Below are 26,431 nucleotides of genomic sequence, written 5' to 3' on the forward strand. Positions count from 1 at the left end.
TCAGTCTATTGAGACCTGTCCTCCTTATGATCCATCAAACATAACACATTATAGGTGTTCGTTTTTTTTCTGTTCAAGGAAGTGAGAAGCATCTCCAGTGGACATCCATGCAAGCTAATAGACTTTCTTGGATTGTTTCACAAATTATACAAATTTGCAGAATTCATGTCTTCATTGTCAGAGCGCTTTAGGGAATAGACTCTAGAAGTTGGAGTTGTGAATTTTTATCTATCCATTCCATTCCAATCATGTCTGGAACAAAAAAAGGATAACCCCAGGCAATGTCTATTGTACATCTCTGCATTTAAGCATTCAAATTATTTTAGCATTAGCAAAAAGTAAAAAAAAAAAACCCTAAAAGAAAAGTCATCTCCATTTTGTGATACAAGTCACTTTTGTATATACTAACTTCATTAATGTGGGTTCTTCTTCTTTCACTTAAAGCTAGAAAACCAACACATTTTCCTGGTTTTGTGTGCTTTTGTAGAATTATCTTTCTATTCCATTACAGAGCAGGATTGAGATGGTTAATGGTGTACTGATGATCCACAGTGTAAATCAATCTGATGCTGGAATGTACCAATGTGTAGCAGAAAACAAGCATGGAGCTATTTACACCAGTGCTGAGCTAAGGATATTGGGTATGCATTTTAAAAGCATCTTTTACTATTATATTGCTTTAGTACTACATTACATGGGTTCTATTTTACAATAAAAATACAGCATTGACCTTGAGCACAACACATCAGAAAGTTGAATATCACAAGAAAATGATGATACTTGAGCTCATAATAAACTAAAAGAACCTGTTAAGGAGAAAAGTTTCTACAAGTATGTTGACCAAGAAATCATACTTGTGAACCAAACATTTTGTTTTAATCTAAGAAATGCATTTTTATGTTCTGCCCTGACAGGATATGGAGGATGACGGGCCTAAACTCCCAACTTTTCCATTCTAATTCAGTTTTTCTAAAAGTAACAATGTCACATACATTTCACATGTACTATCAGGGTAACCTTCCACTCAGCCTTCAAACTTTCAAAGCCAGTATGCTGTTTCTCTCTAATCGTCAAGCAGGTTTGTAACAAAATTAATTTCTTTTTTTAATCAGGAAACTATCAGACAGAATATAATATGCTGTAGCAAGATGCAGTGGGCAGTGAAAATCCTTTATTCTTCAATATTTATTTATTTATTTATTTAATATTTGATCTATTTCCTGCTTTATACAGGACCCAAGACAGGAAATGTGCTTCTTTTTTACAGAGTGCGACATAAATATCTGGAACAAAAAAAAAATCCAAAAATCTCCCATAGTCACTAGTACTAGGAGAAAAAAGCCTTGAAATCAATTCCAGGGATCCTGCTAGTTCTGTAAGCCGCCCTGAGTCCCCTCGGGGAGAAGGGCCGGGTAGAAATATCGGAAATAAATAAATAAATAAATAAAATTTTACTATATTTATCAAGTGAAATGGTGTTGGCTAATCTCGCCTAAAGTAAATTCATATTTTAAATTGCTAAAAGATGAGACAACACAGAAGTAAGTCCAATTGATTCAGTGGCTCCCCAGTATGTCCTTTCGGATTTATTTTACTATATATTTTTGTTATAGCTGAGTCCCCTTGGGAAAATACAAATAAAGATCATCACCATCATCATCATCATCATCATCATTATCATATTAGCACTTCCATAAAAATGCTACTTCATTCTGCAAAAAGAAAAGAAAAGCAAGAACCAAATGGTGTGCAATTTGTGAAATGATAAATATTTAGCCATCTAAAGTATTTCCCCTTCTTTTTTGTTATTTTATTAACATTTCAAAGTACAGTGAAATTAAAACTATTTAATAATCATGTGCGCGAAATTTGTTTCTCCCGTTTCATCAGTTTATTTCATTTAGTTCATTCCTTCAGAGGTAGGGAATGGGAAGGTCCCTTCAAGTATGAAAACTTGACACAAAAGCAGGCGGGAGCGGGTACTGTCTCCAAGCCTGCTTTTTGGCATCACAGTTAGAGAGGAGAGAAGAGGGATTGCGCTCAGGGAAACCTATCTTGCACCACTGCTAAGGTCTAGGCTGGATTCTTGGTGCTGGGCTAGAATGCTCCACATTCGCTGGTGGTTTGCCGGGGCTTGTGCTCCATCTTGTTTGCTGGGGGCCTTGCTCCACAACCGTGGAGCCTAAAGGACTTGGCAGGTGCACGTACTTTGGACCTACATGCCACATACACATTGTGAGTGCCTGCCTGGGCCTGCAGCTGAGTGCCAAGTAAGGAGCACTCCTTACTCAGTGCTCGGCTACAGACCCTGGCAGGCACCGATGGTTTGGACCTATACCCCACACATACACTGTAAGTGTGGTGTGTAGGCCTAAACTATGAGCTCCTGCTAAGGATTTTTGGCCTGCACGGTTGCAGAACAAGGCCCCCAGAAAATGCGATGGAGGGTAAGCCCCAACAAGCTGCCAGTGAATGCAGCGTGTTCCAACCCCATGCCAAGGATCCCACCATGGGTCTGCCCCTAGACCTCAGCAGTGGTGCAAAGTAGGGAAACAGCAGCAGCCCTAAAACTGAGGGGAAGGGGAGTGTGGGAAGCCTTCCCTTTGCCACCAATGGGACAAAAATATTCAGTTTTTTTGGATGTGGGACAAAAAAGTTCATTCGGAAAGGAGCCCATTTTCGGAAGTGTCACTCAAAAACTAAAACAGAGCAGAATAAGAAAAAAAAAAGAAAACAAGTATATTATAGAGAGATATGCTAATATGAAAAACAAGGAAAGCAACTTCCAGTTTTCTTTTCAGGTTATAAAATGCAGATCATATAATTGTTATACTTTTCTCTTATACCTTTAACCTAGTGTTCACGTGGCCGGCCCTTGGTTTTATTGTTCTACTGTTCTTTTGATTTTGTTTATTGTAGTGTATATTTTCTTTTATTGTATTGTTTAATGCGTTATGATTTGTTGTTTTATTTATATTTTGTTATATTGTATTGTTATGGGCATGGCCCCATGAAAGCCGCCCCGAGTCCCCATTGGGGAGATGGTGGCGGGGTATAAATAAAGATTATTATTATTATTATTATTATTATTATTATTATTATTATTATTATACCCCATACATCAAGCACCTTTTCCAAATATCTATTCCTTCTAACTATCAAAATCTACATCTGCCAAAACATTTTTTGCTCACAAAAATCAACAAGGGCTTTCAAATCTTTCATAAATGATTTATCCCTCTTGAAGTTAGATAATTTATCAATTTCTACAAATTCATTCAGTTTTACTAGCAAGTCTTCCTTTGTAAATAGTGTAGAAGTCTTCCATCTTTATGCATATATTGATCTTGCTCCAGTGGTCATGTATTGTAATAATCTACTGTAGTTCTTTTCCATCTTACCATCCAATAAACACAACATAAAAAGTTCTAGTTTTAATTGAATTGTATTAAAGTATGATTCTATTCCCAGAACTTTTTTGCCTTTTTACAAATTCACCTCATATGAAAAATGTCCCTGCTTGTCCCAGCTTCCAGCAGACTTTTGAAAACCCATTATATATTTTACACAATTTTTCTGGTATCCAATGATACATCATTTTATAAAAAGTTCACTTTAATGTTATAACACAACACAGTTTTTTTAACACAACCTTTCCCAAGGCTTTCATGCAGACTAACTCAACCAGAGAAGTCACCCATAGCAGAGCACTTGATGAATCAACCTGGATACAGTATATTATTGGAGAACACAGAAATGCTGGACTACTCTATCATCATGTCAGACTACACAGAGAAGCCATTGAAATCCACAAACATGTGGACAATTTCAACAGAAAGGAGGAAACCATGAAAATGAACTAATTCTGGCTACCAGTATTAAAAATCTCTAAAATCAGAACAGTAAATAAAGAACACTCTGAAAACAGAGGAATTACAGGCATGAATCAATCAGGAGCAGCTAACACCTCCCAACAGAGAATTCCCCCAGTCAGGAATGAAGCTTGCAAAGCCATTAATGCTAATCAAAGTGATTAATCACAACATTCACAACAGACAAGAGTTCTTTCTCCCACCCTAGACTTTCCACAGATAATATATAAACCTCCCTTGCTTAGTTGTCCAATATACCTTGCAACCTTTGAGGATGCCTGTCATAGATATGGGTCAAACGTCAGGAGAGAATGCTTCTGGAACATGGCCATACAGCCCGGAAAATGAACAACAACCCAATTATATTCAATTTTGGCCCATTTTAGCATACATTCTTTAACTTGGTCTTCTTCAGTTTTCAACTTTAGCAAAAGCTTTTACATTTTGCCAATTGTGTGCTCATCATATATACATAGCTGTATTTGTATCTATGCAGTTGCAATTCAAAATCTGATTTACTCTGTTCAAAACCATAACTTTTCTTGTCCCTTTTGAATCTTTCCAAAAAACTGTGAACATAAATACCACTGAAAGCTATACCACTCTTTAAATAATGCTTCCTTCACTTTAATTTTGCATCCACTTTGGAAATGTTCCCAAGGTTCTTAATAAATTGACCTCCTTTCTTTGCTTGTTGTTTCTCTTCTAAAATGAGCTTCCCTTTTCAACAGCTTCTGCTCCAACTTTCCCTGCAAGTCATCTGAAGAAAACAATCATTATTACCAAAGGCCAAGAAGTTGCTGTTGAATGCAAACCCCAAGCCTCTCCCAAGCCAACCATCTCATGGAAGAAAGGAGACAAAGCACTGAGAGAAAATAAAAGGTCAGATGTCAGTTCATTAAGGTTTGCTTTGACTGCATGCAGGCCTGCGAGAAAGAGATAACAGGCAAGCGCCTTTGATTGACAGCGTTTGGTGTTAAATGTTGGAGGCATTAATGAAAATGTGTGACATTTTCTTTTTTATTATGCATTCTAATATACATTGTATACTACTAATTGTAGGAGTCAGCCCAAATTTTATGGAAGATTGCAAGATATAAATCATTTATAGAAGTTAGTTACATACTTTCATATTTAAGGGGACAGATCTTCTTTATCAGCAGGCCAATAACACTCTATGCCAGGGGTCCCCAAACTAAGGCCCGGGGGCCGGATGCGGCCCTCCAACGTCATTTACCTGGCCCCCGCCCTCAGTTTTATAATATAATATTTTTATATCAGTTTTAATAATATAATATATTGTATATACATATAATATTGATAATAATCTTATGTTATACAATATAATACTAATAGTAATACCATATAATAATATTAATTATATGTTATATATTACATATTATAGAATAGTATAGTGGTATAGTTCAATATAGTAATATATAATGCTAATATTGTGCTATGCTAATAATATAATATATTGTATGTACATACAGCTGCTCTGATTCCCCTTCGGGGTGAGAAGGGCGGGATATAAATGTAGTAAATAAATGCAGTAAATAATTAATTTTAGACTTAGGCTCGGCCAAAATCTGACATGACTTGAAGGCACACAACAACAACAACAACAATCCTAATTAACTTGACTATCTCATTGGCCAGTAGCAGGCCCACACTTTCCATTGAAATCCTAATAGGTTTATGTTGTTTAAAATTGTTTTCATTTTTAAATATTGTATTGTTCTTTTGTTGTTGTTGTTGTTGCACTACAAATAAGACATGTGCAGTATGCATAGGGATTTGTTTGTATTTTTTTCCAAATGATAATTCGGCCCCTCAACAGTCTGAAGGATTGTGGACCGGCCCTCTGGATAAAAAGTTTGGGGACCCCTGCTCTATGCAAACATCTTAGTATGCCAGGGAGAAAGAGAAATAGTGATTACTTCTTAGTCTTACAGGCCAAAATTCCCCATTTTACTTGTTCAATTTCTCCCAATTGTTCTCAGCATTTTACTGCTCAGCATACAATGCCCCTTTTATCTCTTGCTGTTAATGTGCCCTCCCAAGAAATACATGGTGACAAAGTTGTCATGTCCTTCAGTCTCCCCATAATTTTGGATTTACCTATTGCCTTATCCTCTCTCAAAGTCCAACCATGCCTGCTGATTTTCCCCTCACCTTTGCTTCCTAATCCTCTTCAAGATCCACGGTCATGCCTTTGTCCTTTTATGTTTTCATGTTGTCTCTGTAGGACTTTGACTGTCCCCATCAGTTGTTTTGAAGGTCTCTAAGAAAATAACTAGCCAAAGCTATGGGGATGGAGCATCATGGCAATGGGAAAACTGTGGGTAAATTAAAGTGAGTGATAGATAAAATGTTGGGAAGAAACCTAATAGACAGATTCATCTGAAAAGTGTTTCAAGTTAGTCAGAGATCAGTGTTCCCTTGAACAAGTACAGTATTGCAGTTCAATACATGATAACTTTATGTAGTAATTACTGTATTTACAAATGTAGCACCAAAACATCGCAATGTATTGAAAACATTGACTACAAACACATTGACTACTAACAAATTGACTACAAATAAAAATAGAATTGCATAAAATGAACTTACAGTAACACTGTCAGAAATTAAATGTGTAAAAAGCTCAGTCCTTGCTGCCTAGAGAAAGAGCTGTGGATCTGGGCAGGAGGCAGACTGCGTTGGATAATCCAGAACATTAGATAAGAACATTGGATAAGCAAGACTCTACTCAAATTTGAAAATTAGAGCTGCAGCTAAATTAATTTGAAGCACATGTATTGTTGTTTTATATGAGCTGTTAAAAACGTTTCTGTGTATGTGACTTATATGTGCTTGAGTTTGTATTGTTTTAGGTTGAACAGCACCAAATTGTTTCTAAGTGTTAGCTACTCTGAGTCCCTCAACAAGGGAGAGAGAGCGGAGTGTAAAACAAAATATATAAAATAAAAGAATTCCAGATTCATCATGAAAATACTATGCCTTTCAGAGGATCTCCAGATATATTCTGACTAGGGAATATAGTTAACTCATGATCTGTTTTCAGTCAACTCTGTTGTCTTGTGGACTGAAGGTTAAGACCCTACATTGCCCAGCATGGAGTAAGAGTTCTACAAGTTGAACATCACTATGAATCATCACTTACCACCCCAGGTCTCCAAGTTTTACTACAGTAGTTCTCACTTAATACCCATTCCATAGCTGGTAGACTGCAGGGCAGAGAGATTGGAGAAGCATCTAGTTTTGACCCATAGTCAGATCCGGACTACTGCAGAAAATCAAAAGTCTGGGTAGTGGGGAAAGGCCTTTTTAACTGTAGTAGGAGAAGGTGAATGCCAATCTCCACAAGATACAAAACAAACAAAAAGACATACAAAGGTATACAGTAGACTCCAGCTTGAATACATCACTAACAAGATATTTACCACAGAGTTATGCATTGTTAGGAAAGATCAGTAGTAGTGGGAAGACTTATCTTCCAAGAAAGGTTGCCAATTATTTCAAGTTTTACCTCTGAGATTCCTCAGAATCTACAAACCACAGTGTTAAAACCAGATTTGTTTTTGCTTCACTGACTGCAGATGGTGTTCAAGTTGATGGAATCTGAGAGTTACAGGCAAAGCTTTTTTCGAAAACAATACTTCATTCATTCTTTACTGTCTACTCCCACTCTGCCCCATTACAGAAGTACATAGAAATATCTTCTCATTATTGAGCTTTCAGTCCGGCTCATTATTACTATTACATGACTATTAATTATAGTTAAAAATAGAATCATTCCTAACCACTCTAGCAAAGAAAAATCCTATTAAGACTCTATAATTACTTACTTTGCTCAATCTACAAAAGGAAACGTGCTTAATTGTTTGCTTTGAGCTAACAAAAATCTAATTTCAGGGAGACAATGCAGTTTTGGGGGAAAATGTAAATGGGTTGGGTTTTCTAGCTTTTTGACAGTGAGTGATAATATCACACTGGAATTGTGTACATTTAAATATTTGTATTCTAATTATATGCCTCATGGTTGCAAGTTCATCTTCTAGATATGTACAGATGTCTACGTATCTATGAAAAGTCAAATGGTGTAGTACGGAAACAGAAGTTTTTAAGAAAATCAAGGTTTTTGAGAAGATAATTTACACATAGTGTTCACAATACCTTATGCCTTATACGTATTTATTATTATATTGATGTAAAGAAAACATAGGTATCCTATAAATATAATGTCCTCACAGGGTACTCACTTTTATAATGACATCAATTATAACAAATACTAAAATTGGCTATCTTAGGTGGCCATCATGTTGTAAGGGGTGTTCTTTGTCAGCATAGAAATTCTTTGAATAAATTCTTCAAACCAGGTGAGTCATCTATCCTTAATATATTATAGAATTGGGAATGAATGTATGGAAATAGTGGTCTCAGTGGACCACTGATTTCTTGAAATTGAGACCAAGAAAGTTGCTGTTTAAAATCTTTCAACACAATCCCATACATTTTTACTCAAAAGCATAGGCCATAGAGTTCAATGGGGATTATTTTCAGTTGAGCTGAAATAGCATTGGAATGTAGCAGCATTTTGTACTACATTGCATTATACAGCTGCTGTTTTGTTGGCATTAGACCTTCCCCCAATAGATAGATAGATAGATAGATAGATAGAAAGAAAGAAAGAAAGAAAGAAAGAAAGAAAGAAAGAAAGAAAGAAAGAAAGAAAGAAAGAAAGATGAAATAATGTATAAACAATAGTGGTGTGCATTTGGGTAAAAGCTTGTCCCATTTCATTTCCAGCTTTTGTTGCGGGGCCTGATCAATTTTTGGAAAGCCTCCCAAAATTGGGAGGATTGTTTTTTATTGTTTTGTTTTAGGGTCTGAAAATTGGCCCATTTTGGGCAGGGCTTCCCACCTACTGGCTCCCCTTCCTGGGGCTTTCGGCTGCCTGGCAGGCACTGAGCTTCTTCTCTTCCTCCTCCTCCCTCCCTCCCTCCCTCATGCCCACAATGACCCGCATTAACTCATGGGAGTCATGGCCAGGCAGCCCCACATCCAGACCTCAACAAACCAGCAGGAAGGACCCACTGCCCCTCCCTCCTTTCTACTCGGAGAGTATGGTGGGCAGCAGGGCATGTGCATGTGGTGGGTTGTGCAACTGTGAAGGTGCTTGGCTGCAGGCAGGCATACACTGAGAAGTGCAAACAAGCTTTCCAGGCCTGCCTGCATGCCTCACACACATGCCCTGGAAAGAAAGTGTGTGTGTGGTGGGGCACAAGCAGGCCTGGAAAGCACACACTCACCTCTCAATGCCTGCCTGTAGCCAAGTGCCAGCACAGTCACTCACCCACACACACATGCCTGGAAAAGAGGGAGGGAAGGTGGTTCTTTCCGCCCTGATGCTGAGGTCTGGATGAGGGGCTGCCCAGCCATGACTCCCATGAGTGAATGCTGGGGCATTGTGGGTGCTAAGGAGAGAGGGAGGAGGAGAAAGAAAAGAAGCACACACACATGAAATTTCGGGTCCACATGAAAACAGTAAGAATTAATTTCATGCACACGCCTAATAAATAATGTATTCTCTTGCCATTTTAATCATTTAAAAAGGTCTGTTGCATAATAGAATACTATTTGTAATCATGCTCCTCTTTCTAAGAAATCCAGAGCTGGGATATATATGATTCTCCAGATGTTGGCTTGGAAATTCCCATTATATCTTGCCATTGTCTATACTGTCGGGAACCACAATCTGACAATATCTGGGGGTTTACATCCTCATCAGCTGTGGTCAATCCTTTCCTTCCTTTCTTCCTTCAACACCAGATACCAAGGAAGTCCAGCCTGTCTTATACCATGTGCCATCAACAACCATGTCCTTGCCTTGTTACACTTTGGGTTATTTTATGCCTGCCTTTGAATTGCAAGTTTAGTTAATGTCACTATGGCTTGGTTGTCCCAATTGTGAAAAATATCTATCCAGTTTTCTCTCTGAACTCCACAATTGCTGCAAAATCCTTAATTTGCTTAAAGGCTTATCTTTAGCTAAGAGCTTGTAAAGTACAGCTTTCAGCTTTGTTTGTCCTTAATAGAAACTGGCATCTAAAATATGCCAGAATTTAAACCTCTGAGGACAAACTACTGACTGATTCTTCACTTCCCCAAGTGATGATTCAGTTATTGTCACTGAACAGAAAGACACTTTTTAGAGGAAAGATAGGGGAATAGAAAAGAAAGGTATTAAACGTGATTTTAAAAAGGAAACTTGATATGAGAATCATGTAGTTGCTGCTTTTCATTCTTTCCCCTGCAACTCAACTTTGCATAAATCATAGTCTAATGTAGTTGTGTCAGTTCATAATGGGGAGGAAGGATTTAGATATAAATTAGAGAGCGCTAACACTGTCGGTTTTGAATTTGTGATAACAATTGAAGTGTAGCATCATTTCTTTTTTAGTAGCATACAATTGTACTAATTGTCTGTATTACTCTAATTGCAATACAGATCTTGAACTAGCTTCAAAAATGATTCTGTTTTGATCAAATTCCCCTGACATAGTTAGAGCACATCCCAATGTTGTTTTATGTCACTTAGCAGCCTTTCTAAGCAATACAAATAAAGATGTGTAGTGGATGAAATCAATATCGCTAGTTAAATTTTTGTTGGTAGCCAAAAACAGGAATCTCCAGAACTGTATAGTTTCTTATCCCCTCATCTCCCCTGGGGAATGTGGCTTAGGTCCAATCTATCCAATAGACCATTCTTCTCTGCATGGGCTTATCTGGGCCCAGAAATTATTAGGAAGGGGCCTTCTTCCAGATCCACTAACCTTCACAGATATGGTTTTGTGGGAATATGATAGAGGGCCTTCTTAGTGGCTTCTCCTAGACATTGGAAATCCCTGCATAGGGTTTGCTAGAATGGTCTCCTTCTTTCTGTCATTCTGTAGGCAGATGAATGCTGTTTCATTAAAATTATTTTGGTTCATTTCTCATCCATATTAGCACACACAAAAATCTCCATTAATGGAACAGAAAAAACTTAGAATCATATAATCTTAAAGTTTTGCATGGTCATTATCAAGTCCAGTGCAAGAAATCCACAGCTAAAGGATCTCAGGCAAATGGCTTTCCAACATGTTTAATAATGTCTGTTTAAGAAGGTGGCAATGTCCAGAAAGCCTGTTCCACTGTTAAACATCATGATGTTCTTCCTATTGTTTAGTTGGAAACAGTTATTGTTCATGCACTTTCATTTGGATTTACCAAGTGGTTGGAGGAGAGAAAATCATTGGGACTTATACTGTACCTTAGAAGAACTAAATGGGCATAGGGGAGAGGGAGTGGGATATAAATAAAGTTGTTGTTGTTGTTGTTGTTGTTTCAATATCCATATTTTAAAATGTGAAAATTATATATTTGCTATATAATTTTAAAATAGGATGTGAATTGTACTGTTCCATTTCTTGATCTGGATGCTTTAATTTTATCAGTGCAGCCTAGAATTATATTCTTGCTTGTATGGTGACCCACTCTATTGGCTCGTATTTAGTTTAAGGTCTACCAAGAACTCTAGAACCTTTTCATGCCAGAAGAAACCCATCTTATATGTGTGGGCCAGATTTTCCTGCCTGTTCAGTTCTTCAGCTTTTGGCAATGAGATCAAAATGAGAGCATTTCCTCAAATAAGGAATCTGTACTGTTCCATTATCTGGGCAGAGGCCACAAGAGGGCGCTAGAGAAACAACAACAACAACAACAACAACAACTTTATTTATATCCCACTCCCTCTCCCCACAGGGACTCAGAGCTGCTCACAACAGTATAAAAATCACAGAATACATAATAAAACAAATAGATATTTCAAATTAAATACACAACCAACTGTAACCAATTGAAAAGATTAATCAAACCGTAATAGACAACAAAGACATCATTGATAAATAAGATAAAATACATAAATACATAATACTTACACTTTGCTACCATTAAAGGGATAGTCCATTTTATCGGGAGTAGTTGAAGGAGGAAAACTATTTCCCCCATTTTTGCTTGTTATTCCTCCTTCCCAAATAATAAACTAGGGTTGTTTCCATTATGGGGACATGAGTGGGGGGAATAAAAGGAAAACAGGGGGAAATGGTTTTATTCCTTCAATCTGCCCCTATAAAATGGACTATCCTTCTCTCTCCTAGTGGCCTCTGCCCAGATAATGGAACAGTACCAAGGAATCTTTTGTCACTTCCATGAAAGTTTCCTTCATTTCTAGTATCGCATTGCTATCCACTTCTTTGCCATGTTTACATTCCTTTTTTCAGAATTGTATCTTGTTTATTTAGGACTAATCCTCCAATCTGTTCTGATCATTATGAATCTTCATTCTGTCTTCTGTGGTACAGTGTTCCCTCACTTATTGCTGGGGTTAGGTTCCAGGACCACCCGCAATAAGTGAAAATCCGCAAAGTAGGGGCTCTATATTTATTTTAATATTTATACATTATTTTAGTAGTTATACACTATTTTAAGCCTTTATCAACCAATCGTGGGTTGATAAATCACCTCCTTTTCCTCCTGTTGCCGCTTGGGCTCCTTTTCTCTCCCTTTGACTTCTCCTTCCTCCCTTCCTTAGGCTGTAAATTGTAATTTTTTATGATTTATAATATTGTTTTAGCGTTTATTGAAAAACCACAAAACAACGAATCCGCGAAAAGTGAACCGCGAAGTAGTGAGGGAACACTGTATAGGCTGCCACTCCCTGTTTGGTGTCATGGGAATGCCCTCTATGGGAAGATACTTTTTCAAGATTGGGCTCACTACTAGAGCTGACCTTGAGTCTGTCCTTGTACATATTTTGGGCCTAGCAAATATTGAATTTATCTTCCTCTTTCTCTTTGTGTGTATCTTTCTCTGTCATTTTGACAGGAATGGAGAGATGTATGCTCAGTGTATTCACAAAGTTTGCCTCCCCCCAAACATTTAGATCCACTCCAAGAGAAAACATGCAGTATTGTGAGATACTTTACAGACTTCAAAAAATATTGATTAGTTGTTTCATGGCAGAGCACATACTTTAAGCCCAAATGAAATTTGCTTTTCCATTCTTTCATGATTGGTAAAGTGCATTTTAACGCAGCATCAAGAGCAGATAAATCCTGTGTACACTGTAGGAAGGATTTGTTCAGATTAAGTCAACAGTATATGTTGCTGTACTATATGGATGAAATTTACAAAAACAAACAAAGTGTAACCATTTGAGAAGGTGGCATCCATACTAGGTCAGCCACTTATTATAAAACAGAAAAAAGTCAGCTTAGCAGGGAAAATAAAAAGTATAGATAAATAAATAGTAGAATGACAGGTAAAACAGGGACTCATGATATATTGAAAGGAAACATGAGAAAGCGTGAGGGTGTTACATTTGAGACTATTTAAGAAAAAGTGAATGACAAGAGTGTGCAACGTTATGCATTAGGAACGGCACTGATAGGGTGAATAAAAAGGAGGGCAAATTAAGAAAGCAGAATCATGTGAGAGCCCTTTTTTCACGCAATCTGTTATTAAAATGTGGACATTCTTGCGTCAAGAAGTAGTGATGGCTACTAGTTCAAAAAAAAATTGAAATACAGTTGGCTGTTCACATTTGTGGGTTTCACAATCATCGTTTTGATTATTTGCCAGCCTATATTGCATTCTGCAGCCAGGAAATCATAAGACATTTACTTCTTGGGAGAAGAGCAATGAACAATCTCGATAAAATAGTAAAGAGTAGAGACATTACACTGATAATAAAGGTCCACATAGTTAAAGCAATGGTATTCCCTTTAGTAACCTATGGATGCAGGAGCTGGCCCTTAAGGAAGGCTGAGCAAAGGAAGCTAGATGCTTTTGAACTGTGGTGTTGGAGGAAAATTCTGAGAGTGCCTTAGACCACAAGAAGATCAAACCGGCAGGAAATAATGCTCACTGGAGGGAAGGATATTAGAGGCAAAGATGAAGTACTTTGGCCACATAATGAGAAGACAGGAAAGCTTATAGAAGATAATGATGCTGGGGAAAATGGAAGGAAAAAGGAAGAGGGGCCAACCAAGGGCAAGATGGATAGATGTTGAAGTAACTGGCTTGACATTGATGGAGCTGGGGGTGGCTGACAGGGAGCTCTGGTGTGGGGTGGTCCATGAGGTCATGAAGAGTCGGAAGTGACTGAATAAATAAACAACATTGCATTACTGCCTCCTGAAGTATGAGCTTCTGTGTGAGGATTTACACACCAGCATTGTCTTCAGAAACATAACTGGGTGACTGTTCAGGAGATGGGCATGGCATAGGCAGTGATGGTTCCCTCTGCACACACCAGCTTAGAACAGAGCTGTCATGTGAATGTTCACTAGGCAGCCTTATCTTTGGACATGTTGCATACGTGTTTCATCAGGAACAGGCCCTGGGTGTCACTACCACTTCACTTAACCTGCAAACCTTGGCTCCTTTTCCTCTTCCTTGCTTGGAGAAAAGAAGGGAAGTACCAGGAAAAACAGACACCTACAACATACAAAAAGAAATAAAGGAACCAAGCTCTGCATGGTAAGTAAAGTGGTGGCAGAATGCAGGGCCTGTCCCTTCTCTTCTTTGCCCAGGGATCATGGTGGGCAGCCCCCCCCCCCAGACTGCTATAGTAGTAGCCCATTCCCCCCACTCCACCCCAGAGATATGTAAAGGCCATGCCTCTAATTGATCCCCATAATTAATAAATAAAATAAAATTGTACAATTTTAAACCAAGAATATAACCATTAAAATAGAATTAAACAAAGGAGTATTAAAAGTAGTTGAAACCATTAAAATCATTAAATGTCTATTAAAATATATAAATCTCCATCACATCATTTGTCTCAACCTTAAAAATGTTCTTTCAAAGTATTTTTCTTTAAAAATCTGCCTAAAAATCAAGGTTTTCACCTGCTGTTAGAAGGGCAGTAGGTTGGGGACCGTTCTGGTTTACCTAGACAGGGAGTTCCATAGTTGAGGGGCAGCCACTCAGAAACCCCTCTCTTGCGTTTCCACCAACCGTGTTTGCAATAGTGGAGGGACTGAGAGAAGGGCCTCCCTGGGGCCTCACATGACCTGAGAAGGTTTGAACTGGTCAATGAAGTCTGCTAAATAGCCTGCAGCTGATAATAGATGGGTGCTGTAGAACTAGATAATGCCATAGAAGATAAGGACTTCAATATCCAGTAATGGTAACAACCTTCCTCTATTAGTTGTAGCAAGCATGCCTCAGAATATCAATTAGTACAGTGGTTCTCAACCTGTGGGTCCCAGGTGTTTTGGCTTACAACTCCCAGAAATCCCAGCCAGTTTACCAGCTATTAGGATTTCTGGGAGTTGAAGGCCAAAACATCTGGGACCCACAGGTTGAGAACCACTGAATTAGTAGGTGAAACTATCCTCATATTTTCCTGGTGAGGTTCATAACAGATATCTGTTTGGACATGATTATCAGTAGTGTTATTTTTATGTAGTTGTGAATAAGGGGCAAGTTCACCAATCAGAAAATTGTAAAACATCTACACTTTGCCCAACAGAAGTTTTGTCAATAGTAATTAGCATTCGTGCAAGTATATAAAACATAAATGAAAACAGACAAAAATTTCGCTTCCAAATCCAGACACCGCTGTTGGCATCTCACCAGCTACAAATATGTATCCATGGCCCTGCCTCCTGATTTTTAAAGCATTTTTCCTAAATTTGATTTCACACACCAGTACGTTTTGAGCTGTCTGCGGCTCTGAGCGTATCATGTACTAATTTTTCCTCCGACAAGCTTGTAATGGGGATTTGAATAGTTATTGTGTTTTTCTTGTTAAAAACATCTCTCTTGTTCACTCTCTCTTGGTTTTGCTCTTTTTCTCTATGTGATTGACACTTTTTTCTATTCAATTTCCCATCTCTCTAGTCTAGTTTCAGTAAATGCTTGGTCTCTCTTTAATTTTCTTCATAACATGGATACATATTCCCTGTCAATTCAATAAAATATTACCCATCTATTAAACCATTATTTGATTGTACTTATTACAGAATGAATCCAAAGCTTTGCATTTTAATGGGAAATTACCTGGTTCACACTTCCCATGTGAATATTTAAAGCAGAATACAAATACTATTCTGTTTTCACACTTCCTGGTCCAAATTTTAGTTGTTAGGCACACAGGGCCCAAAAAAACACCTTTCTATATGCATTTCTTCTAGTGTACACCCTTCTGCTATCAAATACCTTAAGAGCCCATGTATAAAAATGGATACATAAGGAGGAATATATCCAAAATGTATAAAATTCTTAGAGTTCTTAATCTGGGATGGAATGAATATTTGCTTTACAGCATGTGAAAATTACAGAAACTCAAACAAATGTATGTATCCTATTTCTTAATATGCAAATTGATTTTTTTCAGGACTCCTTCCACTGCAGATCATCTGTAGAAAATCAGGCAAGAATGTGAAAAGCTCTGAGTTTCCATATCCCACAAGCATTTATTTTAAATTTTGCTTCACATGAGTTTTCAAGATACTGTGTTTTCAACCCACGTTTAATTCTGCACAATTTTTCATGCAGTTATGCTTAATTTATGCAATCCATGTGCAATTTAGCAATTTTAAGGAACTTATCCACATTGACAGAAGTGTATTTTACATTTTAAAATATGTATATTTTAATTGTTTACATTTCAAAATATGTGCATTGTTTTGAGAATACTTTATTTCCCAAAAAAATCTCTGTAAACTACATGAAAATATGAATGCTCAACGTAAGGCACACCTTTTTTCATTATAGAGCTCAAGGTATGCAAATACACTACATTTAACAAGACTGTTGAATCCAAAAATAACAACAAATTCATGCCAAAGTTCAAGCAACTCTTTAGAACTGCAGCTGGCTACAGTGAGTGGTCAACAGGCCATTTGTTTCCAGATACAATTCAAAGTGCTGGTTATGATCTTTAAAGCCCTATACAACTCTGGTCCAGGCTATTTGGCTGACTGCATCTCCTTGTACAAGCCTGCCTGGGCCCTGAGGGCTTCAGGAGAGACCCTTCTCTTGATCCCACCTCCTTCTCAAGGTCAGTTGGTGGGTAAGAGAGACGGGGTCTTCCTTCTTGATAGCTGCCCCTTGCCTCTGGAACTCCCTGCCCAGGGAAGCTAAAATACCCCGCGCCCTGCTCTCCTTCCAGCAGCAGGTTAAAACCTTTTTTATTCAGGTAGGCTTTTCAGGAAGGAGGTTTTTGAGATCAAGTCAGGGGGTGCTGTGGTGTTAACTTTGAATATGTTTGCAGAGGCGGTTTAACCACCAGGCCAACTAGGCAGTTGCCTGTGGCGCCATCTTGTTGGGGGCGCCATCGAGGCAACTCCTGTCTCCTGCAGCCTGCCTCCGCAAGGTATTGAACTTCTTTTTCTGTTGATTTGTTGTAAAACATGATGTTTTAGTGCTTAATTTGTAAAATCTTAGTGTAATTTGATGTTTAATAGGCTTTTCCTTAATCCCTCCTTATTATCAAACATTTTCGCTTATCCAACGCTTTTATTTTTCAGTGATTGGTTTGGGGGGGGGGCACCAAAATTCTGTTTGCCTACACTTGAAAAATACCTAGGGCCAGCTCTGTGTTTGTAATCAGTTTTTATACATTTTAACTGATTTTTAATACCATTGATATAGTAAAAATAAGAATAATAACTGATACAGATCTTAAGAGTGGGCTGCATTTAGAAGTGATAGTTATCCAGACTTTGCCCAAGCCATGTCTGGGTAAAGGTAAAGGTTTTCCCTTGACATTAAGTCTAGTTGCATCTGACTCTGAGAGTTGGTCTCATCTCCATTTCTAAGCTGAACAGCCGGCGTTGTCCGTAGACACCTCCAAGGTCATGTGGTTGGCATTACTGCATGGAGCGGCACCTATTGATCTACTCACATTTGCATGTTTTCAAACTGCTAGGTTGGCAGAATTTGGAGCTGACAGCGGGAGCTCACTCTGCTCCCCGGATTCAAACCGCTGACCTTTCGGTCAGCAAGTTTAGCAGCTCAGTGGTTTAATCTGCTGTGCCACCATGTCTACATGGGTCAAATAAAGCAGACTTACCTTTTAACTGCTGAAAGCAATATCCATGATTTATGGGGAGCATCATGATGTATGGGGAGACTGGTTTCTCAGCAGAAGTGCTGCTTCTAGCTATTGAGAGAAAGGCAACCATAACCCAGGTGTTTTGAGGTGTGGACTGTGTCCACAAATTTATATGGACTTGCTACTGCATCACCAATAAGAAGCAGCTCCCTAGCAGAGCTTTGCTGGCAGTATTGCTTTCACTGGTCACATGGCTGGGTGCCCTGTTGTGATCTCATCATAAGCAATGTCAACAGCAAGGCTTTGCCAGGGAGCTGCTTTTGGCTAGTGAAATAGTGGCAGCAGCCCCAATGTGTTGTTGGCTCATCCTTCCATCTGAACATTAAAAAAGTTCCAGGTATGTTCCCATGCTGCATCTGGGGCTGCTCCAAAGTACAGTACTCCAGATGAATTTGGTAGGTGTAGATGCAGCTACAAAGATCCTTTCAAAATTATCTCCATCTGAGGTGACCAACTGTGACACAATGACTGCTTCAAACAGCCTTTTTGAGCAGCATCCCAACCTTGTATCAAATCTAAGTAGAAGGCATAGGACTTCATATCGAACCTCCTGTTGGTAGCACTGGAAAACTGGCTTTCAAAGGACGCATCAAATGAATTAACACGGTAGAGAAGTATACTTTCCTCCTCATTCTTCACCTTTCATAATTTGAATTTTCAAGTTTGACATTTCGCTTCCTGCATTAAGTTTTACTTTTGTTTGATGCTCAGATAAATGTGTATACCAAAAGGCAGAGTCCAAACTGGGTAGCTTAATAGAAACCCTAGTGTGTAATAGGATATCTTGAAGAGAATGAAAAATTATAACCCCTGGCAACTCCTGCCAAAGACAAATTCCTATTTATTAAAAACCGTTTCTTCCTTAGCATGGGGCAGCTTTTTCTGTCAGAAGTAATTTTCCCAATGTGGTTAATGAAAGAATTTTCATTGCATAAACATAATATTAAAGGGAAGTAATTCACATGCTTCCAACTGAATCCCAGAGTGCAGAGAATTGTACAAGTGCAATTGACTGTGCACTGAACAGATGATCCCGGCATCTAGCTGCAGAATCCTGTGGAATAATTGCTATACACCATTTTACAAACCCTCTTTGATTTTTGCTATTTGGATAGCTTCATTAAACTTGATAATTTGCTTGTTTAGTTGGATTAGTAACTGAAAGTCAATGATTATGTACTGAAGTAGGATACTTCTACAAACAACATTACTTTATAACGTAAGGCTTATCTACACCAGCCTAAAAACCTATACTTGCCATAAATGGACCACTGGCAGTCTTCATAATATACAACCACTTCCAGAGTATTCCAAAAAATTTTCACTTTAAACCAAAGCTGGTCCACTTTAGGCAAAATCATAGGATAGTCCAGAGTTTTCTTGAAAATCTGGAGTATCCCATGACTTCAGGACAGACTGAACACATAGATTGGATCCGATTTGATCCAATTTCCTGTCCAGAATGGCATCACTGCCTTCATCCTTTTCTTGCACTGATCTGCACAGGGGAAGGCAGACAAACAGTGGGAATTTAAGGCTTATTGAGTTTGGATAGCAATTTAAAACTCATCATTTTTTCATATTATTAGTTAGACAATAGGGTCTAAATTGGGCTCTAAAGTAACTGGGCTGTTTTCCAGATTTGAAGAAATGGGATTTAATTGGTTGCAAATGAAACTGGAATGTAAATATACCTATCCCAGGTTATTTTGGCTTTTTTGATACTCTGAGCAAGCCCTAAAGCTCATTTGCTATATATTGATTTGAACCTAATTTTTTTAACGTGCTGTTATTTTAATTCATCCATTTTTGTGAAACATAGTAGGGATAAACAAACATGGCTATTTGGATTTGATTTTTATTGCATTCTCTGCCAATATTCTATGAAAAGGTGTTTTTGGCATAATTCTATCAGATGATGGGAGTTATATTAGTACCTTTGGAAAGAGTGAAAACCAAGGAATAACTAGGCTCCCATTCACACCATTGGAGGAAATGAGAATTATTCTGGTTTTTGATCAGTTTCTACATAGATCAAATACCAGAAACAGGATAAAGATAACTATCAAATTGATGTGTACTGAAGTAGACATAGGTAGAGGTTGTTGCCTCAAAAACGAGCTGCACAATACTCTGAATAGAATTCTAGTAACAATGAAACAATACTTGGAAGCAGATTATTTTATAATGATAGTACTTTGTAAGAGGTATGTTGAGATAAAACTCAATGGCTATCTAATGAGTTTTTATAGCAGATCTAGATGTTCAGAAGTCTTATTGAACAAACTTTTTAATCTCACAGCTGGATGAGTGACAGAAAGATCAGATTGATGTTCAGATTTCTAATGACACTCAGAGGACTGCTCAAGAAGATTGTGTTTATACATCATCATCAATAGGTTGGAAGTTTTGTGCTTAGCACAAGACGGACTTTGATCAATAGCATACTTTCTTCGTCTTTTTCTACACAAGAGAATCTCAATACGCCAGAGTTATCAAAGCAATTAAAAGAGTTTTCAGGGAACTGCACCTTGGGAAAACTACAGGTTGATGACACTAAGCTGTCACTTTCTCAGCAGAGAGCTGACTCAATTTAATTATATAAAAAGAAAGAAAGACAGTCACAGAAGACCAAAACAGTGGGCAGATTGCGGACAATTGCAATGTCACTGCCTGTCCTATTATTAAAGGCAGAGCGATTTCCGAAACAAGATTTTAAAAAGAGAATGAAACCTTTCAAAACTGATGGACACAACCCTTAGAATACTGCTTTTTCCTTTGGGCACAGAATGAATTGAAAGTCAGCCACTCCAAAGAATGGAAAAACCACGCTGAATAAAAACAGATTATACAATGCCAAAGGAAAGTAAAAACAAATTACATTAGATGTCCTCTGGGAGTCAATGACTCAGGTTGATTAGTAGCATTGGCTAGTCCATCAGTGAAAGCTATCCAGTCTGTTTCCACTGTGTGGAGATTGTTGCCCACTGCTAACAATACACAGTATATTCTTTAAATTTAGTCAATCACCCTCCAACATTTCACAGATGAAAACAGGGACACATATAACAAAGTGACATCAAGGTGTGGTAAGGATGGCAAAGTTACTAATGAAAAACAATCACACAAGCTAGGAGAGACTGCATTTGTTTGTCCAAGGACTTTATCACATCAGGTAGGCACACTGGCATTGCAGCTGGTGTGTGCATCCTGCAGCCAATTTGCCCACTCCCTATGATTCCCCTATCCTCAACTATTAACACACAACACCTATCAATTGCTCCTACCTTCAATGTTCACATCACCTACCTTGGGGAGATAGGGCAGAATATAAATATTATTATTATTATTATTATTATTATTATTATTATTATTATTATTATTATTATTATTATACAGACCAACTGACCAACCTTGATATGATCCAATAAAACAGCACTTAAATTCTTTTATAATTATAGTTTGCATAGTAAAACAAAAACAAGACTGATTCATTAGCTGTGTAACTTACAAAATACCCTTTGATCTTGTCTGTAAATCATAATCTAGACTCTGAATTTTTTTTCCTGAGAAAAAAAATGACACAGGGTGGTTTATAAATGGTAACTGAAAAGACTTTGAATTTAATTATACATCTCTTGTTGTATTTGATTGCTCTGGTGCATCTTCATAGACTGTGATTTATGAGCAGGGTAGGACTCAAGGGAGCTATTTACCAATTTTGACTCATTTTATTCATGTCACTTTAGCTCACAGTATTCGTATTAAGGGAAAACAAAAGCAACTTCAAGCACAACTTGCAACAATGAACCAACTTCTACTGTAAAGTAATCATTGATTTTGGCTTAATGTGCAAGGTGAACAGATCTAGTTTTGCTTAATCAAGTGTTTTAAAATGAATTTGTCAATTTTGAAATAGCATCTCAGGATTAATTGTCATACAAGTTATGACTGTTGAAATTCGTTCCTCTACACAATTATTAAGGACAAGCTAAACCTGCTTTCCAATTGAGCTGCGATGTCCTTTTGCCAGATAATCCAATCCATTACCCCCACCTCTCCATATTTTGTTTTCATCCCCACCTATCAGCATTTTATGCCCATTCAGCATGTTCTTTCTCCACTGAGTTGTGTCTTCTCCTTCATTGTTGTTTTCTCACAAATTTTAATGTGCTTCGAGAATTCTCCAAAACTTGCTGATACTTTGCACTTACTTGTCACACCATTGCTTGGCCAAGCATGGATCAATTCTCGGAGAATGAATTCACCAATACAGGAATTTTGGGTTTTCTTCTGATTGTGGCTACTCTGATAACAAAACCTTAAGGACTGAGAGAAACTGAAATTGTTATCATGGAGCACCAGAAAGTGCAAGTTGCTGTAATGGTTGAAGTGGAATCATAGTGTAATACTGCATTTTGTAAAATAACTCCTAATCAATTAACACTTTTACAAGTTGAGACTGGGAAAAAGGTGGTGATTGCAAGATCCAGCATGGCAATGATGTGTGTGCATTATTTCCAGTTTTGCTTGCCAATTTAAAAATATTGAAAGTCAGAGCTTAGGTTTAGAATAGGGGTCTTCAAACTTTTTAAGCAGAGGGCTGGTTGTTCTGTTTTGTCTTTCAAGAACAGCCTTAAAACAATGTGGTAAGTAAATGAAAACTGCTTTACTTCAGCAAAACATAAAGAACAGCACAGTCAGTGGTATAATGCAAAAGAAAGCAAAGAAGTCTTAGGGCAAACACAGCTCTTAAGTCTCTGATAAATTCCCAAATTAAGTAGCAGTCTTTCTTCAGACAAAGAAACAGCAACAAATCCTTAAGAGCAGTTTCCCAGATGCAGACTCGAAGCAGGCACAAGGGGAGCGAAGGCTTGGGCATTAAGAGTCAGTTTGTTACCAGCAAAAGCTGACTGCACATGCTTCTGATTTATAGCCTTGAGTTCCTCCACAGCTGCTAGGGCGGTCCCCAATTACTCAGCTGCATTTCTGGCAGCTATTTTAGCTGAACAACATCTCTGCTCTGTTTCCTTTCACCTTTCCTGAAATGAGGATACTTGCAAAATCTCCTCCTCAGATTCCAAGTCCCCCTCTGATTCATGAACACTTTCCTACTCCCCTTCCTATTCTGAATAAAAGGAATCCCTAACACTGGTTCACGTGTCCCTCACACTGTTGGGGGGGGGGGGCAGACTATGGAAAAAATGAATTCCTATGTACCCTGAATATATGTATCTTTTTGTCGTGCAAAAAAGCATACAAGAACAATGCAATACTAAAAATGAAGAGCAATTTTAACCAACCTGAATTTACCAGTATTTCAGTGGGATGTGTTGGTCTGCTTTTGGCTGATGAGATAGTCAAGAAAATTAGGATTGTTGTTGTTGTGTGCCTTCAAGTTGTTTCAGCCTTAGGGCAACCCTCCATCTGAAGTTTAGGGTGGGGACAAGGAAAATGATCTTGGAGGACCACATTCGGCCCATGGGCTGTAGTTGGGGAACCCCTGGTTTAGAAGATCTTCTATCAACCATCCATGTGTCTATGAGCAGGTCCAAATCTATATTGCTATGTAATAAAACTTCTGATACAGCATTCTTTTTGAAGGTTTTGTTTTCAGCTACCTCCTTCTCTCTGATGTGTCCCATCATGTGAGTTTTTCTCTAGCCAAAGCAAAACAATATACTAAGCCATAGAGAGAGAGAGACTGAAATGGCAGAACATGATACATAGATAATCATAAGGAACTTGACAGGCATACATCAGCAAATGCAGTCCAGAGGCAGAAAAAATGTCAACCTACTAGCCCATGAAGTAGTTATGGAAAGACAGCATTTCAGCCTTCTGCTGTTTGATTGCCTTTTCTGATTTCTTCATTCCCATTCCATCAAATTCAGCATTTCATTCCATCTGTTGAACTGTACTGATTTTCTAATCTCTTCCTTTCTTTTGTTCTCTTTCTTTATCACTGTAACTTTGCAGTTTCCTTTGATTAAGCTATCAACCACCTTCCCTGAATTAGTTGTCCCTCTGGTGTAGTTATATTGTATTAAGTACAGAGCACACATTTGGCCTAATAGTCTCTTTTCAGGAGTTACAATAGCAGAGGATATAGGTAGCTGATGCTTCCCTAGATAAAAATTGTTCTTTTGGACAGGATAAAGCCGGGTCCCCCAACAAAGATAAGAACCGTTACAAGAAAGCATTTTCATTTCTTTTATTAGACTTTGTTCTTTTTTGCTGAGCGTGAAGAAATTGAAACAAAATTGCTTGCAAGGACTAATTTTTTAAAAAGTTATTAATCTATATTTAGGCTTAATTATATAAACTACATTTCTCCTATTATTTGCTATTTAATTCAGTCAGCACTCCAGTGTTAAAGGAAGGGAGCAGTACTCCTCTTGTTCCCATTTTTAGAAATGGAAGAACATTTTTATTTCATCATTAGTTGAAAATTTTACTATGCAATTCAGTGTTCATTATAATTAATAATTAATATTTAATCATATTTAATATTTTGTAAATACAATTGAATATTATTTTGTTCAGGAATGAATTTTATATTTCACATTCAGTACAGTAGTCTGATCTCTGAGATGTTTCGGGGATGTAAAGTTAGGTGCACCTTTGTCAGAAAATTACAACTAGACGTGTACAATATTACTGTGTTTTTTGTTCAGTTATATGCCATAGTTCCTTCAAAACTACAGCCCAAGATGGATCAAATGAACTGAAGTGAATTCAGACAGAAGAATGTACAGCCATATAAGTTAAAACATACAAAAGGTTTTCTACAAAAGCTATTGCTAAAATGCAACAAACTTTTTATAAAAGTAAAATCATTTGAAAAATTCCATTATGATCGCAAAAGTAAAACAGCACATTATTAGAAATCCTGTCAGAAAAGAAGCATAGTGTTAGAAAAGACTACAGTAACAATCCAGTTCAACCCCTGCCATGCAGAAATACACAATTAAAACACTCTTGACAGATGACCACCCAGCCTCTGCTTAAAATCCTCCAGAGAAGAAGAAGGAGTTCTTCCTAATGTTTAGGCAGAATCTTGTTTCCTGTAGTTTGAAAACATTGTTCTGTGCCCTAATCTCTGAAGCAGTAGAAAATAAGCTCCATCTTCAATAGGATATCCTTTCCGCTATTTAAACATGTTAGCTCTCATGTTCCCTCTTAGCCTTCTCCTCTCAGGGCTTCGTGTCCAGATCTTTGATCACCTTCCTTTTGACACATTCCAGTTTGTCAATATGCTTCTTGAATCACAATTCCCAGAATCATAGGCAGGTTCCAGCTTAGATTTGAAAGTTTTCAGTAGCTGAAGAAAGGACAGCATGACTGGAGCAATCCTAGCTTCCTTAGAAAGGGAGACTCAAAGTAAGGAAGAGGACATAGGGAATGCCTTCTCTTGTATTCCCACCACACATAACTGTGAAGGTGGAGGGAACTGAGAGAAGTGTATAATATTTGTGTTTCCAAATACATGTTTGTCCAATTCATTTTCATAATTTCAAGGATAAACCAAAGCAGCATAACAAGTGAGGCTCCTTTCTGAATTTCTAACAGCACAAAGAACATAAGAGGAGACAGATTGGATCAGACCAAAGGCCTATCTGGTGCGTTATTCTGTTCACTCAATGGACAATCTTTTGCCTATTATAAGGCCACAAACAAGTCATTACTGTAATGGTATCTTCCCACTCATAAAATCATAGAGCTGAAAGGAACTATGACGTATGATGCCTTTGGTACTAGGTTATTTTAAAATGTGCAGATTGTTCTCTGTGCACTTTTCAAACTTGCCCTGTAGAAATGTTGAGAGTGATACAGACTTGTCCTAGTTCAAATGCTGCTTTTGTCAAGACTATAATATTTTTCCATTCCAGTTCAGACCTGATCTATCTCCCCATTCCAAAATTCATTATAGTATATTGTGCTATCGGTGATGTACATAGTTTAACAATAGTTTATCAAAATATTGTTTTGGCCCAACATGATAATGACAAGAAGAGTTCTGAATTTGTATTCATTTTCTTGATAGATTCCATGCAGTAACATTTCCATCTTTCTGAATGAAATGCCAGCTCTCCCAAACAAGAAATGTTTTATATATTACAATCAATTTTAAATTGGCTAAGATGTTTATTCACCAGCTCCCCCACCTGTGCTGTCAGTTATAATCTTAAAGCATCCATGTCTTTTTTGTTGTTGGCATTTTTGTTTAAAAGACAACATCCAATTTTGTAGATGCTTTTTCATCTTTGCCTTTTAAGTATATATTATGTTCTCATCTATCCTTGAGTTAATCCTAAACACCTGCAGCCTTGTAATTGATCTAGCTCTGATGTAGAATCCCTAGCATCTGTATTATGTGATG

At 37.7% G+C, this 26,431-nt stretch overlaps 1 protein-coding gene across 6 annotated transcripts in view; it reads left to right on the forward strand.

Moving 5' to 3' along the window:
* The window catches only part of cntn5 (contactin 5), an 870,111-nt gene that overhangs the window by 694,581 nt on the left and 149,099 nt on the right, over positions 1-26,431 (forward strand). For all 6 annotated transcript variants that reach the window (XM_062977117.1, XM_062977120.1, XM_062977119.1 and 3 more), the window contains 2 exons: positions 512-641; positions 4,604-4,754. In XM_062977117.1, coding sequence (XP_062833187.1) covers positions 512-641; positions 4,604-4,754 — 281 coding nt within the window. The remainder of the gene's footprint in view (positions 1-511; positions 642-4,603; positions 4,755-26,431) is intronic.

The sequence above is a fragment of the Anolis carolinensis genome, chromosome 3 (genome assembly GCF_035594765.1).
Source record: "Anolis carolinensis isolate JA03-04 chromosome 3, rAnoCar3.1.pri, whole genome shotgun sequence".
Classification (NCBI taxonomy): Eukaryota; Metazoa; Chordata; class Lepidosauria; order Squamata; family Dactyloidae; genus Anolis; species Anolis carolinensis.